The sequence below is a fragment of the Scleropages formosus genome, chromosome 3, assembly GCF_900964775.1.
Source record: "Scleropages formosus chromosome 3, fSclFor1.1, whole genome shotgun sequence".
Classification (NCBI taxonomy): domain Eukaryota; kingdom Metazoa; phylum Chordata; class Actinopteri; order Osteoglossiformes; family Osteoglossidae; genus Scleropages; species Scleropages formosus.
Window position 1 is genome coordinate 3509148 of NC_041808.1, and position 18860 is coordinate 3528007.

General features: G+C 50.7%; 1 protein-coding gene across 1 annotated transcript; it reads right to left on the reverse strand.

Moving 5' to 3' along the window:
• Positions 1 to 656: 656 nt before the first annotated feature.
• On the reverse strand, positions 657 to 13235 carry trim8b (tripartite motif containing 8b). Its single transcript, XM_018736252.2, has 6 exons — positions 10262 to 13235; positions 4499 to 4594; positions 3955 to 4188; positions 3144 to 3175; positions 2765 to 2880; positions 657 to 2426 (listed from the first exon to the last, which is right to left on the reverse strand). The coding sequence occupies exons 1-6, from the start codon at positions 10832 to 10834 to the stop codon at positions 1789 to 1791; spliced, it is 1689 nt and encodes a 562-aa protein (XP_018591768.2). The 5' UTR covers positions 10835 to 13235; the 3' UTR covers positions 657 to 1788.
• Between the last annotated feature and the right edge of the window lie 5625 nt (positions 13236 to 18860).

Here is an 18860-nt window from a genome sequence, read left to right on the forward strand (position 1 = left end):
ATCTGAAGGATTGCAGCGGCGCCCCATCGCAGCCCAACGTGCAGCTCAGCTCATGGGAGTTTCTGCCAGAGCGGTAACACTGGAATAAGAATGATGGATTTCGACATTGGGGACTTAAGGCTCTCCACTAATTGTGGACCTCTGAGGCGCGTTTCCTTCGCTGGCATTGAGTCCAGTGACGTCTGGAAGCCGCTTTCGGTCGGCGGCGGGTCTGCATTTTGAGGTCCTTTTGAACTTCTCTAAGGCTCTGCTACTCGTCATTGTGCCTTCTCCCCAAATCTGTTTTTTTATTCCGTCATTAAAGCTCCAAATACAATATACAGCCTGCCATCAAGCGCGTCAAGTCAACCACACATGGAATTAAGGTGACGCTCGAGGACATGCTCCACACAAGCGCTCACAATTACCGGCCCCTCCGGTCTCGTACATAAAACTCAACCTCAGTAATAAAAGTCTTCGTGGTGCTGCACACACTCGACGCTCGGGAGTCATGAGAGACGTCTTGCCTGGATACACACTCATCCAGGACTGAAGGAAAAGCCAAACGTCTGTAACGCATCTTTTTTTTTTTTTACTTCATTTATTTGAAACCACAATTTATTTGGATTTTTTTTCTTTCTCCAAATCACATATGCTTATTTTTTTTGTTTCACAAAATATTTACAAAAAGATCTTGTATACATTTTTTTTGTAACCAGCTTTTTAATCGCTCTGTCTTAAGCATTTCGACCATTTTTTACACAAGCTGAGCAGTCCAGTCTATTTTTATATAAAAGTCATGAAAAATATCCACCCATTCCAACACCCATCCCCCCGTACACACACTCTTTGTGAACCGCTTGCAGTTTTGAGTGCTTTTTTCCAACATGCTTACAGCTACAAACAGGAAGTTAAGAACTCAATGTGCTTGGTGCAGGAAGTGACATCAATCTGCAGGAAGTATATTAACAGCATCCATGTGCGACGCCGGAGCAGTTCTTTGTTCCCCCACCTGTGTGGTCCGCGAAGGGGCCGCTTTGCATTCAACGCGACCCGCTCGCACGACCCCCTCAGTCTTTGTGTCGAGGAGCCTCTGTGGGCCACGTGAGCCTGCGGACGTTTTTCAATCCGCTCGGCTACTTTGCTGGAAGTCTCTTCAAGGTTAACTTTACAAAAAAAAAAAAGAAAACAAAAAAAGTGTTGTTTTTCCTTTTCACAATCAAACCAGAATACCACATTGTTTCAGAAAGGAGCCCGGAGCGCGTCTTCTGGGCCGCAGCGGTGGTCTCAGGAGGGCACCGACCTCCCAGCCAGGGTTCGAACCGAGCCAGACAAGACACAATGATGCTTGGAAGAAAAAGCCGAGAGGACATTTTGAGGAAGGGCATTTTAAATTGAAACCTACAGTTTTAATACTAATTATAATAGTAATACTAATGCAAGAGTAGTACTGAGTATGGCTTCAGCCATGGTGGAAATGCGCAAAATATAGCATAAACCTGAAATTTTCCTCATCCACCTTTGACAGAAGTGTATGGAGAGCATCTGGGATGGAGAACCAGTGTAGCGCGGGAAGGCAATTGGTTTGTGACTTGATTAAGAAAAGGAGGGAAAGGTAGGACAGACATCATGCAAGCGCACACACAAACACACAAGGGTATACGCAATTTATCACAATCTGTGCGTGTGTGTGTGCTTGCGTGCATGTAACCTTTATTTGTAGCCTGAAACTCCAAAAACAAAGGAAAACATAACCGAAAGAGAGCGACTCCACTGGCGCGTCTCCTCCCGACTTGCAGCGGCAGAAGGTTAACTGGTGACGTAGTGCTTCGTGGAAGATTGGCCGTAGAGGCTGTAAAAGTCGGGGTGCCTGTGGCTCTGGGAGGCGTCCAGCCAGTCCCGCACAGAGAGGCCCTGGAGGGACTGGGGCACGGCCGGGGTGGCGGGCAGCGGCGGGGGGTACTCCTGGGAGCTCACCGTCCAGGGGAAGGATCCCGAGCGGGGGTAGGGGGCGTGGCCACGGTGGTTGGACACCGAAGGCACGCCAGAACAGTAGCAGTTGTCCACTGTGCACATGAGGATCTTACGGCCACCGTATTGACCGCTACCTGGATAGTGGGAGGGCGTGAACACGGAGCCAGAGTGATGGACTGGCTGGGCTCCGCCCCCTCCTCCTGCCCCACCCCCTCCAAGGCCCACCATGTGCTGTGCTGAGCTGCACGGGACCATGGACTGGGAGGACTGGCCCTCCCCAGAGCCTGTGGGGCCCTGTCCCAGGTACGGCTGCTTGCCCACAGCACCGGGTGGTGGTTCCAGGAAGCCAGTGCTGGACGCAGAGCCCTCCGGAAAGGCAGTGGAGTGCTTGCGTTTCTCGGCCCCCAAGCTGCTCAAGCTGCAGGAATACGCCGGAATGCTCTGGAGGAAGTTGGCCGGAGCGTTGAAAGGAACTGGAGAGGCAGACAGCGAGATATGGAGAGGAAAAAGGAGGGAAACAGAAAGAGGTATAAACAGGAAAAACATGTAAAGGTGCACAGGAGAGTGCAAAGGGGAGAGAGTTAAGGCACGTTTAGGAAAAAAGCCCAAGGAGATCAATGCAAAAATGACGAGAAGATGGAGCGAGGGAGCAGAAGCGTGAAAAGGAAGATTTTTTACAATCCCACGCAATGTCGATCACTGCAGCTCTTTCACCACATCAGCTACAAACCATAACAGCTCGATTCAAGACACATTTGTCTTTTGTTATTTGTCAACAGTTCAAAATTTTTCCTTGAAACGTCTGTCTTACCTTCTAGCATTTTGCGCAAGTTCTTCTCTTTCTTGGAAATCTCAGAGAGGAAGATTTTGGAGTTGAGGTGTCCCACTTTGTGAGGAGGTAGAGCGCTGCCGACACACGTCTGGGTCCTGGAATTAAAGGATCCAGTTCCAGTGAGGTCACAATTCAAAGCAGTTGGGCAGCAGGTAGAACAAGGGTTAAGGTCATAGATAACTGGTCAAAAAAGTTCCAATATGGGACCTTCTGCTGAAAACTTGTGCCCTTCAGCTACTTCTTACCCAGGATAAGCAAGTGTCCCATACAAACTGCTCCGCATAAAGGGTCTAAATAATCCAAAAACACTAGTAAAAAAAACCTATGGAGCTGGTATTCATCCAGAAGTGTCTCTTACCTGTCCAATAGTATTTTCACAGACTTTGTGTTCTGAAAACAAAAAAGAGAAAGGACTGATCAACACCTCCTCTGAACTGACAGTATTATTCATCTCTCCTGAAGCTGTAGATTCTCTTGAGGAAATTCAACATTTTGCTGGGTTGAGAGGAAGCACCAACATTTCCTCCTTAGTTACAACCACATGTAATTTATGTTAGGCAAAGTGACAGTGGAACTAAGAGGGGACTTCAATGAGCTTGCAGGAAAGGCAACCACTCTCTTCAATCGTTAAGACCTTCATCTGAGAGAGAGACCATCTTCCTCAAGAGCATAATCTGAGAAAGAGGGAGAACCTTCCTCAAGATGCTGAATCTAAGAAAGAGGGATATTTTTCCTCAAAAGTTCGCTCCAAGAAAGAGAGACCACCTTCAAGAGCTTCCTTCAAGAAAGAGGGACAACCTTCCTCAAGACATTTATCCAAGAAAGAGGGACCACCTTCCGAAGGAGCTTCCACCAACAAAGAGCGACAACCTTTCGCAAGACATTCATCGGAAAAGGAGGGATGACCCTTCTAAATACCTTCCTTTCAAAAAGTGGGACCACCTTCTCCAGTGACTTCCTTCTTGTTACTGGTGAACTTACCAACAAGAAAGAGTATAAGAAAGCCCTAGGCTTCCACAAGACAGCTCAAACTACACTCTAAGCTGAAGCACTACAGTGGATCTATTTAAAGCAAACTGCTACTTGCAGAAAATGGAAATTCTTCAGAGTCGTGTCTATTAGTCACACTGTGAGTACTAATAAACATGTTGAACTTAGAAAGGCCCCACCTTCATAAAGTTGATGTCCTCGGCCTTGTCAAAGACCGCCTGGACAGAGCTCAGCAGCTTCTTGGCCTCCTGCCGCCTTTCGTTGAGTTGCAGTGCCTGGGCGGAGTTCTCCTGGCAGAAGCGGGACCGGGCCTTGTCTAGCACCTCCAGCGTCTTGCCCAGGTCTTCCTCCAGAAGCTGGTGCATCTTCTGGTACTGCACGCGCACCTCATCCTGCAGCTGCTGCACCTTGTCCTGTGAAAAAGAAGCGTAAAGGCTCTGCTCACGAGAGAAGCAGATCACAGGAAGTGCTTCCTTCCTAGCGACTAAGCCGATTCACGTAAATGTAGACAAAGTCAACAGACTGAAAGGTACATCTGCACCCCTCCAGACCAGGCCAAGGGGTCATTTTCTCCATCACACACACACGCACAGAGAAAGCACTATCCACACAGCACACATCCACCTCCCCAGAACAAGAGCAAGATCAGGACAAAGGTGTCTTCAGACTATGGTACAACAGTAAAGCCGTATAGTGGGCCAACCAGCTCTGGGGGTAACTTGCCTCCACCAGACACTTGTCCGACTCGAGCTTGTACAGTTGCTCCTCGATTTCTTGCGTCCTGTCCTCTATGCGGTCCAGCTGCTTCATCAACGTTTGCTGTAGGGTGCGAGGGTTTTGGAGGGAGGAGAAGAGAAGACTTCTGAGATCCTACAGTTCAATCAATTCGGCAAAAGTGTCTTGCGGACCAACAAACCCGGTCGGGGGGTGGGTGGTGTGTGGGACCGGTGTTGTATCAACCGGAACGGACCGTGTTGACACCCAGATACATAAACTGATACCTGTAAAATCTGCTTTGGATGAGATCCTGCAAATTAATAAAAGACATGTATGAATTTGCCAGCAGCATCAGACTGAGAGGTGCAGAGTTTTTGGGCATTGAAACTGAAAGTGACAGGACAGACCGGGTGCAGTAGTACGCCCGTGGGGACAAAACAAAGGGTTTGGGTTTTTCATGGGACTCCCGCGACCTTGAGGCAGAGACCGATATGCAAACGATGCGAGCGATTCATGGAAGCACCGGTTCAGGTCCTTCAGAGCGGCTGTAGGAACTGACCTGAAACTCAAAGCCACTAGCAAAGCATGGACCTGAGTGGGAGCTCTCACTGGATGGACGAATGGACAGGAAGTGTGAAGGACAGATGGCACCGAGCCATCTGGGAGACACCTGACTAGACAACAGTGCGGTAACACCACCAGGAAGGGGGCTGGGACACTCCGCGGGGGGTCCTTCGCTAACCATTAACCACCTCTCAAACGTGTGGTCCATTACTTCTCACCACTGCAATAAGACACTTGGACAGAAAAGGACTGACCACCACACAAAATCTCAACTGACCTTCCTGGAAAAGAACAGAAAAGCGCAGTCACATATAGTAGCCTCCGCACGATCCAAAGCAATTTATGGGAATATTTTACGTCCTTTTCCTCCTTAAAATTGGGATAAATCAAACGGCAACGCCAACGGGGAGCGATTCGTCACTCGGAGGAGCTCCTTTCGGCGTTTTTGTCTTCGAAGAGGTCCGGCAGCCCCCCTCTCCCCGGCAGCCGGAGCCGCTCCTCTCAAAGCGACGGGCCGGGCGCTGGCAAGCGGGACGCTCGCGCTTCCGAGACGAGCTTTAATCCGGCCCTTTCAGCTCGGCCTCCGAAGAGCAAGAAAACAACACAACTAATAATTAGTTTGCAAAGGCAGCCAGGAGCTGACAAATAAGCACGGAGCCAGCCAATTTAGTTTTAATTAAATAAATGTTACATGTGAAAGGGAGCCTCAACTGTTTGGGGGGGGCAGGTTGCTGTCATGACAACAAAGAGCTTTACATGAGAGGGAAGGAGAGTGAGAGAGCGAGTGAGCGAGAGAGAGAGGGGACGGCGGGGGAGGGGGTCCGACCGGATTCTCCCCTCCTCCTTCCCTCCGTCTCGCCTTTGTTTGCACCCGCGTCAGTGTCAGTGACAGATTGTAGGTACCCCCCACACCACCCTCCCCACCCCAGCCGCGCGTGAAAAAGCCGCAGTGCGTGAGAATTCGACCGCGGGGCGATGGCATTTTGCCGGCTGCGAGAGGGCCCACATTCCTGAGGCCCTAGGCGATGAGGCCACGCTCAGGGGGCGGGGCTACGGGTGAGGGGGGAGCGCTGACAGCGCTAAGTTGCGACGCTAAAGCGGCTGCTTCGGATGTCGACTCTGACACACACACTCGAGCGCGCACACACACGGCATCAGTTCATTAGCCTTGAAGTAAACTCGGGTGCAGGACTTGAAAGGTTCAGTCATTCCTGTCGGGGGGTGTGTATTGACGTGTGTGTGGGAGAGAGATGGAAACGGTCGATGCCTCTCCTCTGTTCGGTCTCTCTACTCGGTCTATTAACGAGCCACAGCCGGGAGTCATGGGTTCGACACATCCCAGGGGACTCTCGGCGTTCAAGCGGGTGGTCGCGTTCAAGACAGAGACACTGGCACGTGCAGCACTGTCAGCTCTACCGGGGTGTCACGCAACCCACGCACTCTGCTTGTCCTGTGAACGAAATGCACAGACAACACCGGTGCTGGAGCCAGGCCCCACTGCATCGTGGGTAAACTCAGAAGCATCATAAACCGTCTGCTCCAAAGTAACCTAATAAAGCCCCCAGTCTGTGAAAGATCCCTGGTATTTTAGCGATCCCTACGTTTAGCGATCGTCCAAGGACCAGTCGGCCGCCCCGCTGGGAGCCCACGAACACAGAGGGAGTGGCGCTGCGGTTCTAAGCGCTGTCGACGACCTTTGCCCACCGTATCCTGGGAAACATGGCTGCATTAAAAGGAAAGGGAAACATGGATACAAAGTGGTGTGTAAAGCTGAGAGACTTTCCTGGGATTTTCTGATGTCTTTGCATTGAGAAAACGGTGGAACTGGAATTGCAGAGAAGGGGCGTGCGAGTCCTTTTGCACGTCATTTCTATTTTTACCTTTACACAGAGAGAGAGAGAGAGAGAGAGAGAGAGAGAGGAGGAGAGAGCAACGGGTTGAGTGAATCCAAAGAGTGGCTTCTGAACCAAACCATTGTCTGTTTCACCTGGGGCCCCCCCCCCCATGCCAATTCCGAGGAGTAAACACCCCTGTGTGTCACCGCTCACCTCCTAACCCTGATTCCTGACCCACCGTTCACTTCCCTGCTCCCTCTCCCATGATGCAATGTGAAAGGATGGGCAGCTGCAACATTCCACTGTATGCTGGGAGCGAGTCCCAGCAGGACCGGGGGGTCCAGGAGTCAGGTGGCCCTTCGGAGAGTTGAGCTTGCTTGGTGATGATGAGCAGGGGGAACTGAGGCCCCTCAATGCGCCCAGACTGCCTCTCTCTGTCTCTCTCTCTCTCACACACACACACACACGCACACACGCACACCATGCACGCAGTTTTCCGGAGACATGATGATCAAACCCCTTTGGGAACAATGAGAGAGATACAGTTGGTCTGCACTGCACCCTCTGCTTTCTCTCACATTTTGTTCTGCATCGATTCTGTGGGGTTGGGAAGGGGGGCGGAGCAGCAGTACTGGGGGGCGGAGCGTTCTGGGCAGCCAGCGGCATCTACCCCCCGCTCCCCACCACCACCCACGCATCTGGAGGCATGAGGCGTTGGCCCTCTAGAGCACATTCCTCCACGCGCTTTAACTCTGATACCACGCAAAACAGCCGCACGCGCGCGCACACACCGCCACCACTCCTCCAACCCCGGAGCCGACAGTCCACTCTCGATACACGCAAACCTGCTAAAACCCCAGCTTAAGGTGTGTGGCAAAATGGGACTGTCCAGGAAAAGAGAAAATGCACAATTTGGGTGTCCTTCCACCCCCTCCGCCCCCACCCCTCCGACTGCACTAACAACTTCCTGTACGGTTTGGAAAGGAGAAAAGGTCCACAGCGTCTGCGGGAAAGAGGGAAAAGGGACGACAAGAGGGTGCAGGACTGTGACCTAATTGTGGCGATCTGCAGACTGGGGCGGGCTGGGGTGGGGGTGGGGCTGCGCAGCTGGAAACTAAGTATACCTCCAGGGTGAAAGGTCACGCTTCCATTACTGTCACACTGGGCCTTCGAGGGGCGCGCCGATTCAGCCCACGCCCGCGGCCGCGGCCACTGCACCTCGTCGGATGTTCGTCCGCAGCGGGTCAGAAGCGACCCCAAACCGCCCTCCACCCCCTCCTCGCCCCGGGCCGCGTCCTTTAAGCGGTCGCCCCGCTGCCCCCTTTGGTGCCTCTCACCCAAGCGAGAAAACCACATCTGAGACGAGAAAAATCCTGATGTTACATAACGACACTGAAGCATTACGGAAATCGCAGGCAAACAAAGAGTAATGACGAGAAGAGCCCTCCCGCATCTGTGCTCACACACACGCACACCTGCCCTCACTTCCTGCTTTGAAGAACAATGTGTTTTGGCCGATGACGCGCCGCAACGACTGACAACCAGTGCGGTGACAGCAAAACTCCCATATTGCTGAGATGGCCGTTGGCAACAACGCGCCGCCAGCTGTGGGTTCGGACATTTCGACTCTTCAAACCCCCCGCCTCCACAGTGACACTAAACACACTTTGACACGCACTGATTTCATTCCCGTACGTGTACACCTTCCTGGGCTCAATCGCAGTCAGTTTTGGTGATAAACTGAAAACGTATAAAATGAATTTCAATTACAGGCTCACGAGGCGACCGGGCCTCTCCTCGCCGGCCTCCTTCCAATAACATGTGACCATTCCAACCCACGTCAGACACCGTAACCACTGGGCCGTAACAGTCCCACACACGCAATGTGACGGGAAGCTAAATGCAAAAAGAAATTTTAAAAAAGTGGCCCCCTTCCTATCGACAGGCCCTTCCATTAATTGACCAAATTCGGGGCGGCAAGAGCAGGCCGTCCATTGCCAAGTGCCGGAAGGTGCGGCAGCTCCCTTCAAACTGAGAAACACGACGCATTTAATGAAATAATGACTCTCTCAAAAGGCAAGGAAATGGTGGCGGAGGAGCGGGTTGTGTGTGTGTGTGTGTGTGTGTGTGTGTCGGGGGGCTCGGCAGGAAACAAAAGAGGAGCCGCGTTCCCTCGTCCTGTACGAGAGAAAATACGGCTGAGCGGCCCGCACCGAGCTCCTCGCCCCCCATGCTGTGCTCGCCAAGATAAGCCCCCGGGGTGGGGGGTGCCATTGTTCCTTTCTTGGCCCGTTTGTTTATCGCCGTGACGGAAGACGGGGATGGATCACAATTGAGAATCGATGCACTCGGGAAGGGGGACCTGCTCCACGGCCGCCTTCTCCAGCCTCCTCCACATAAAAGGGACTCGGAGGCCGAGGAAACACAAGACGCACGCCGGGCTGACGGTTGTTCTCATCAGCAATGTAACACATGGTGTCGATAGTTTATTTCAGGACAAATACACAAACCTGCATGCCATTTATAACACACTCTCATCCAGATCAACTTACACCACTCATACCCTGCTTTCATGTAACACAGGAAATCCGTGTTTATCGTGAGTTGACCGGGCAGCAGTGCCGGGACTGAAACTCGTATCCTTCCGGCGTCAACCTTGCCTGCATTTTCTTAGACTTGTAAACTAAAATCCAAATAAAAATGTGTGACGTAACCTTGGCAACAGATTCAGAGCTGTGGCAGTTTTATGACTCACTTCAGCATTCTGACAGTCCTCGCATTTCATAAACCAGTAGGACAGCACCTCGCCTTCACGCAAACCACTCCGCTGAGGATCCGATCCCCGGATGGACGAGACTGAGGAACGATGGCCGGCGCTGGACGATGCTGCACCTCCTCAACACGAACACGCAAACTGTGACACCAGCTGAGTGATTGCAAAAGCGCGTTTAAAACAACGGAACTGAACCGAAATCCTTCCTTCTTCTCATTCATCAGTCTGGGCCTCAAACAATTTCGGGATGCACTTCCCTAAAACACATCGATGCTCCTGCAGCAGCTCACGGTCCCCTTTATGTAAAATCACGGCAAGAGAAATCGATGGCGTTGAAATGAGCGTCTCCCCAGAATAAAGCAGACCAGCACCGAGGAGGTTGCGTTCATCACCCTCGACGAAAGTTACGCACGAGAAGATGCCGAAACGCCTCTCCAAAGGAGCAAGGGGGAGGGTGGGCGATCACAGCAAGTGTGTGTGAGGCGTATGCAGGCTCAGGACAGAGGATGTCCTGCAGAAACTCAAACAGGTATGTTTGCAGCGTGATTCGCGCTGACTGATGCCGCGATGAAAAACGTGCTGCGGAGGGCCACCTACCCTGATGTCGTTGCGGCGCACCTCGACGTCGCTCACGGCGTGCCCGTGGTTGGGGGCGCACCTGGAGATGCAGCAGTACTGGCACACAGCCACCTGCTCCGCCTCGCAGTGGTACAGCCGGTACTCGTCGTGCTGAGGGCAACTCCAGGCCTTCACGTCCTCGGCCTCCACCAGGAGGTGCCCGGTGTTGGAGGATGGCTGCTGCAGGTGGGTCTGCACATGGGACTGGCAGCAGGGCGCGTTGCACCGCAGACACACCTTCTGCGCCGGGAGGGGCGGTCCCCGCCTGCACAGGATGCACTGCAGCACCGTGGGGGTCTTCTCCACGTTGAGCGCGTTGAACTTCTCCACTATGTTGGACAGCTTGTGGTTCTTCTCGAGGCTCGGCTTCTGGTTGTAGGCGTGGTTGCATTCGGGGCAGCGCACCAGGCCCGTGTCTTTGGACCAGGCCTCACTGATGCAGCCCCGGCAGAAGTTGTGTTTGCACGGGAGCTGGATGGGCTCCGAGAAGACATGCAAACAGATGGGGCAGATGAGCTCCTCTTCAAAGCAGTTTTTCCAGTTTTCAGCCATCGCAGCTCGTTCGGGAAACTTCCCGCTGGTCTTCGCATTAATTATACCTGACAATGCGCTCTATCAGGAAGGAGACAGCCGTGGCTCGCTGCTAAAAATTCTACGTTTCCTTTCAGCCCCGGTGTCTCTGAGCCGTTCCGGTTTTGCTGGAATAAACCACCCTTCCCAAGGAAGAGTTCCGTCCGGCAAATCGATCAAAGCGAGTCTGCTAGCTGTCCGGCGGGATCTTCTCCAGTCCAACGTGTGCGTATCGATACCTAAATCTATAGAAATGCCGGAACTGGGCTGAAAATCCAAGGGTGGGAGGATAAAATTCCAGAGCGGGAGGGGGGGCAGGGAGGGAATCCAGAAGCTTCAGTTCCGACTCATCGATATTAACGTGAGCCGTTCCGTGGAGACGCGTTCAGTGGGGTTCAGGGACGAGGTGTGGCTCCTGCCCCCAGAACATGTCCCACAGCTGGAGCGAAGTGATGGAATGGAGCAGAATGACCACCAGGACCGTCGTGGGACCAGTTACAGGGTTACACCGTTTCAATTTTGACACTGTACATAACGTCACAATGTCACAGTGCTGACAGGGTTGTAAACGTTGCTGCGTTACAACGTTGCAGTGTAGCGCCGGAGTCCCAAAGTGATCTCAGCTACATGTGTGCTGCCAAGGCACAACGAACCGTGAGAAGAGCAGGCGGAACATACGACAGAATGCTCTGTACACACACACACAGACACACACTCATACAGACATACACACACCCCACTTTGGAGCAAGAGCCTTAATCTGACAGATTTTAGCCGGGAGGTCAAATCCCAGAATAAATGAGAACATTCCAGACTATATCATACACCCATACAGACACATATGTGCGTGCTACAGTGTGGTACATAGATGCGTCCAGCACAAATTACCCAATTCACGGTTTACATCAATTCCCGTTCGCTCTAAAGTCCAATATTTCCCTGACTCTTTTGTGTAGCCGTTCGCCGGTCGACGATGAGTCGCGTTGGTCAGCGATGCCAAGTAAACCTGCACCTCGCATCAAAATGCATAGTCAGTCTTTTATTGTGACGCCACAATCATTACCGTAACGGAAACGGCGCGACCAGGACCGCGCCGGGACCCGGTTCAGGACCGGGACAGGTAGGCCTCTCTGCAGTAAATCAGATTAAAGCTGCTGACACCTTATTATCCGTCACACCAAACAAAAAGCAGCTCCTCTTCCCCCCCCCCTTCAGTGACATTAAATTATTATTTTTTTTTAATTAAAAAAAACTCCTTTTTAAGCCCTTATTAAAATGAATGTTAGAGCAGCTTTACGATTCCAGCACTATATCTGTGTACAGTACGCAGTCGAAAATGTACAAAATGTCACCAATGTTCTGTACACAAGGCCTCTGCCGCCACCGTCTCCTCTCAACTACCTAAATATATATATATGTGTATTTGTTTAATAATAAAAATAAACATTTACCTTATTTTCAGACAAAGTACATCCTATTGTACAATATATTGCATTATATTCACTTAAAGGGCCGTTCGTTTCCTACATGGAGGAAGTCAACCGTGGAAAAAAACGACCTTTATTTGTCTCTGTGTCCATATATTTCTGGTATTTTCTGTGAAGCGACGTCATTAGATGTTCTGCACACATAAATACACCCGATATTCCCTCATATTGTTCGATTTTTTAAAAGAAATCTAATTCCCGTCGTCTGCCCTTTAAAACCCAGTCCTGTCGAGTCGTCCCTAACCTGCCCTAACCAGCTGGTTAACACATTAACACAGTTAACTATCTGTCTCCATTTAACGGCGTCGAATCACTTCTCGTCATCGCCACTCTTATTATTACTGTTATTATTATTATTACTCTTATTATTACAATTCCCTACAAAAAAGTGGTTTACCATTTTACCGTGTCATGCTAGTAACCCGTCCCGCTGTGTGTCTGTGTGTGTTCGTCTATTTTTAAGAGAATTACTGACACGATGTGTCCGACTGTGACGATTAACTCGTATAAAAATTTGTTGTATCCTCTCGTGCTCTTAAAGGGGCCGCGTCCCCGCTCAGCGCGCGCCCTCCTCCGCCATTTTGTTTTCCTCTTTAAAAGGCAAAAAAAAAAAAGCGACTCGTTTGTTTATTTTTCCACCTTCTCCCCTTCGACGTCCGATCACGCAAAGTGAGAGATATTTCAGACAAAAAGCAGCTTCACCAGTTCTCCAGCTCGATCATTATAATTCCCTGTATTGCGCATCTGTAAATCCACGGTTCGGTTAGTTTGTTTCGGTTAATTCCAGTCCGCTTCTGTTTTTATTTATGATTTTCCTTCCGATCTTAAAAGCGAGCTTTGATGAGGAGAGGAATGCAGGCACTGCTCTGCGAGTCTCTATACAGCTCACATTTACCCCCCCAAGTCCCCCGGGGTCACGTGACTCGTCAACGAATTGATACATTAAACGGGGCGGGGCTCTTTGCCCAAGGGGCGTGGCCACAAATTAAAAGGGCAACTCAGCGGGCTCCGTCCGCGAGGAAGCGGCGCTTTCATCACAGAATGTAAAATGCACGGGTTCTGCAAGATCCCCTTTGTTCGTATGGAAACGGAGAATACTAATATCATAGCTCAGCTTATTCTTAATGTCATTCTAAACATTTCTGGATGCGTTCTTTTTTTCTTTGTGTAGTTTTCACATTTTTGTGCTTTGCATCAGAAGGTCCCACCTTAGCTTATTTAAAAATATCATTATAGGTCATTCGTAAATCACATCTAGTCATTTATTTCCTGCATTATCGTAATAATTTTTCTGTGTACACGAATATCGGTGTTTTAAACTCTATATCAATGCGTCGCATCCTACTGAATCCTATATAAAATAGCGATATATTAATAAGCAATGAAGGACAAAAGGCGTCGAACCCGGGCCCAGGTGCGCTGCAGCACCACTGTTTCCCTGCAGGCCGTGCCGCTTGGAGGGGGAGGACTCCAAACATGCATAGGAATCCGAGTTTAGGGCCGGATCCTGGGCACCGAGGGTTGGAGCGTTGTGAAAAGAGCTCAGCGAGGAGGAGGAGGACGAGGAGGACGAGGAGGAGGAGGGCGCACCGAATTCTTGAAGAAAATGACACCTACACTCAATAATGTGGTCTGGAGCATGAGGGTGGTGGGGGGGGAGGCCGCACATTTAAAAGGGCAACACACGGGTTCGAGGTGTGGGATTCGCTCGCTCGGTCCAAAGTGAGGAAAGGCCTGCGGCGTCAGGGGCCGAAAAGCGAGCCCAGCTGAACCGAAAACCGGAACCGTACGGATTGCCGTCACCGCTCTGTGGTTTCCTGTGAGCGGCTGACACGCTGAAAGCTTGCGATATTTTCTCTGCGCAAAATCCCCTAATCAGACACACACACAGACAGATATATATTATACATGTGTGCCCTTAGAAGTCTCAATCTCTCTCTCTCCACTTAAAAATACACGCGTGCTGTATTTAGAGCGAGAGACCGGGCTAGATATTTATGTACATTTCTAGAAGTTGAGTTCATCAGAATAGGAAAATATTAAACAATTTTTCACTGTTGGTCAGCTGCCTTTTTTTCCCCATGTCGCATGCAGCAGTTTCACATTGTTTTATTTATATGTGGGAGGGGGGAGAATTGAAAGACCTCTGGCTCCGAAGCTGAGTCCTGGCAAGTATTTTTCACACTGACGTGTGTGTGCATGTGTATAAGAATTAGAAATTCAATTTATTTTGAGCTCAGCCCCTACTCGTGCCCTTCTGGAAAGTGCCAAGTAAATAAACGCTGCAATATGCTTCTCATGGTCCGGAACCCTACCCCCGCCGGCCAGGCCGAAGCGCTGCGGAGCCTCCGTTCCCACACACATTTTCTCATTCCCCTGTGAGTGATGGCGCGCTCCTGTTAGTCTCATCACGGTTGCAGTCGGGCCCCAAACAGGGCAGAATTCCCAGGCAGATAAGGCAAAAGGGGTGGGTGTAACGGTGGTCAGTCCTCCCTGACCCTCTCACCCCAAGGTCTGGGTCAAAGGGCACAGTCGAAGCTTTTTTTGTCCCGCATCCCCCTCCGGGCGGCTCACAAAGGGGCCGAGTCGCTGCTAGCGTTCGTTACTGGTACTTGCCGGGTTCCTCCCACCGCAAATGAAACGGCCAGATGCGAACGACACCGTGGGTCTTTAACGCGGCGGCTCGGTCCATTTGCGGTTCTTGGGTATCGGTCGTTCGGGATGCGACCAGCGTTCAGCATTCACGTAAAATGTAAAACAGACCTACGGTTTAAATCAAATTTACGTTAAATTGCGCGAAATTGCCGTTTTATTCCGAAACGACCCAGTAATTAAGTGAAAACATCTGCTGTTGAAGCCATGTTAGGAGCAGGAACATCGAACAGTTTTGCGGTTAAGTTAAGACTGTCTGGCACTGAGAGAAATTAAGTGAAAAGGAAACGAGCATCTAAAACAGATGATAAGAAAATATGCATGCGACGGGGGGGGGGTGAAAGGGACGCGGCCCCTTTAAGAGCGAACGGCGACAACTTCCAGGGTACACAAACACTTTTTTACAATAAGTGGTATCGCTTTCCTGACATCTTACAGTTTTTTGCAAACTTTTGGGTGGAAAGTTCTGAGAACCACACGGCGAGATTCGTTCCTTCGCCCTGAAACAGGTTAACTCAATCGATGCCAGTGGGGGCCTGCCGTTTGGTCTCACTTGTTCTGAACTTATTCTGTAAAAGCAAATCGGCGACAAAAAAAAAAAAAAAAAAAAATCGTGAATGATTTTTCCGGCAGCTTTGGGCCACATTAATGTAATAGCCTTGGAGGTTGCCAAATAGCGCGCTGCTTGCTGGCCTCCGATGGAAATGACTCACATCCTGTGTGTGGAGGTCACAGGAGTTCAGTCAGCATCGCCCTTCATCCCCTTTGCAGAAAGGCCCAGCGAGGCCCCGGCACTCCGGCCCTCCAAAGTCTCCCTTACGGCCCCGCTTCCTAACGCGGCGATATTCGGTCCGACACGATAACTCATCGATAAGCCCGGTTACTGCAATGCAAAAATCAAAGTGCTGCTCTGCCATTTTTTTCCTCCCAAAGCACCATACAATGTTTGGAAATATTTCGCTAAGAAAATGAACCAAAACAGCCATCGGTCTAAGGCAGGAACGCAGTAAGCGCGCTGCTGATTGAAATACGGCGGCAAGTCATGTTTTAGTGCTACACGTATTTTGACATCATTTTGTAACAATAATGTTTGGCCTCTCAACCGGCATTTTTATTGCAACATGTACTTAGCATCAACTCAAGGACTCTAGACCTAGAGATGGTTGTTGGGCTTGACCCAGCAACCTGCAGGGAACAAGACCACATCCTTAACTGCCGCACTACCTGCTGCGCTGAAAGTGCTTTTGTTTCCAGCCATAAATCTGCCGGACCGTGTACTTAGGTTGTATCAAGGCCCCGGCGTCCACGTGTCGGTCCGGCACGTCGTTGCCGCGGAAACCCCGCCCTCCCGGTCCGGGTGACGGATAAGCTCTGTCGGCACCACAAGGTCGATGAGGTCAGTTCACCGGTGTGGGAGTGACGCACCCGCGCCGTCCAGCCCCGGCCAGCGTCCCGGGGTCGTATGAGGAATCGGGATTAGCCGACGGCATGGCAGCGCGACACTGCTTCACCCCCTTTCCTGAACCACGGTGCTTCGGCGAATCGCCGGATGTATGATTAATAACAAAAACGCACAAAAGCATTTATCCGTGATCACCTCGACAACTTGCCAAGCAGTCGTGCGACATCTTGAAGCAGCCGCGACCATTTCGACACCCGCTAACCTGGAGCCGAGAACAGGGTTAGGTTCCGCTAGCTCTTTGCTCTCCTCACCCTTATACTTATTTCATTTCATAAACCTCTTGCACCACCTGGAAGGAGCGAATTAGATGAGCCGGGGGTCACTCACGGTCCCGCCGTCGTGAGCAGGCGTCAGAACAAGATGGCAATTCTGTTTAGCAAAGATGCACGGCGGCGTCATATTTCAGCCGGAACCCCACGGACCCGTCGCTCCGAGTCACACTTGATTGCGTGAAATGTAATAATAAATAGAGATAATGAGCTCAGGTGGATTTCCAGTTTACCTTTGTTACCGTACACCTGTTCCCCGTGTTTGTCTTTGCAGTACATGTCTGCAGACATGGGAAATCACCCACGACATCACACACTGAGGGTCTCCTCATGTACTCCGGGTCGCTGCGGGCCCGTCGAGCTGTTTACGCAACATTACTGCCCATAACTATCCTACTCATAACCAGGTTACTATAAAAAAAGATAATTTAAAGCCAATTAAAAGTGTGGTTAAAGCACACGCTTCCACGCAAACTGTTAACGTGTGGGGTCCGCTGCCGTGTGAGTCATGGAGGTGGGGTTGGGGGGGTGACCCGCATCACTGCAGAAACCAGGGGCTTCCGCCAGGCCTCAGAGAGCCGTAACCTAGATGTGGAGGAATGTGAATACCATTCGTGGCCAACGGGTGGCATCGCAGTTAAAGGAGAGTCAGGAAGAGACCCCGCACCCCCCTTTGGAACATGAAATGGCAGATATGTACAGCGCTGCTGGAAAGTAAGCGAATCCCTTGTGCGCCTTAGTTTTACCATGAAATGGCTATTTAAAGAGAATCGGTCGTTCTCGTGTAATGACCAATTCCACATGTTGCTTTAGAGGAAATCGTGTGTGTAGTAGAAACACGGAAGTGGTGCAGGTGCAAAAATAAGTGAAGTCCAAATTGCGTGGGTTACATCAAGTAGGTAAGTAAAATCAGGGATGTAAATCATAGTCATATTCATTTTATACGTTTATTTTAAGATTTTACACTAGAACAATGACCGTCCCTTCAGGGTTCACACAGGCCTTTAGATACATAATATAAAATTGATAGATGTTTAACTGTGTACTGGAAATCCGTGGAAAATTAAAATGTTTCTTGCGTTATTATAATATCTATGAGGAAACTGCAGAAGCTGAATTTCTAGTCAAAGCGCCATCATTTTCTACAGATACAAAGGAAAAGAAAGACAGAGTGAAGTGTCAGAGGAAACAAAACGGCAGTTTGGTTATTAATCTTGAAAGAGGGCTGTTAGCGGTGGGCCGGGCCTCTCCCCTTTCGCACCCGGAGCCGGGCCTCATTAACCCCCAACCGTAAGAGGAAGTGAAGCAAAGCCTGATTCAGATCAGCCCGAGTCACGTTCACGAGGGAAACAAAACGGAAAGTGCGTGGAGTCTGAGCCAAACGGGCAGGAGCACCGGAGACAAGCGCACGCTCAGGTACCCGCCTGTTTCCCACGGCAACCGGGAGCAGCCACCTTTGCAGCCCGCAGGGATGAGCGACAAGAACGGGTGCGACGTTCATGACACGGTCTCTGTGACGGCATCAGCCGGTCATGGAGAGATGCGACCGCACAACCGCCTGCACGGGAGTCAGGTTTAAAAGGACTCCTTCACCCCACCCCCAGACACCCACTGCCCTGGTAAAGCAAATCGTGGAGCGTGGTCTGAAACAGCTGGAGCAAAGGCAGAGTAGCGGTTAAAGACCCAGCCTTGAAACCCGAAAGTGGCTGCTTGAAGGCCCAGTAGGTGCTCAGGTCTAGAAAAGGTACTTAACCTGAACTGCTCCTGTACAAAAACATCCAGCTGCACAAATGAATAAAGCTGTGAGTCGCTAAGCAACGAGAGGGATAAAAGTTTGGGTAGTGGGCGGCATTTCCACTCACCTAAGGGGATGGAAACAGGTTTTTTTAGTCTCGGATGGCATCGGATTATGACTTGGACGTGGCGCCTATGGTGGGGGGCATCTCTCTACGGGGGGTGGGGGGCATCGCGAGAATGGAGCTGAACTTCTACTGGGGCACCGCGGCTCGGAGGGAGAGGAGGGCAGTGGGTACGGGTGAGAGATACCTGAGAAAGTACATTAGTGTCGCTGGTTATTTCCTGATATATATTAGACCAGTTAAGGACCAATTAAGGTTCTTTTATAGGAGTCTTAAACC

Bases quoted from the DNA above. Each gene is read 5' to 3' on its own strand.
- trim8b (XM_018736252.2), bottom strand. From the start codon at position 10,834: ATGGCTGAAAACTGGAAAAACTGCTTTGAAGAGGAGCTCATCTGCCCC. The intron at 4,189-4,498 runs GCAAGTTACCCC...TCTTTTTCACAG, and splicing joins CGGACAAGTGTCTGGTGGAG to GACAAGGTGCAGCAGCTGCA. The intron at 3,176-3,954 runs GTGGGGCCTTTC...TTTTGTTTTCAG, and splicing joins AGGACATCAACTTTATGAAG to AACACAAAGTCTGTGAAAAT.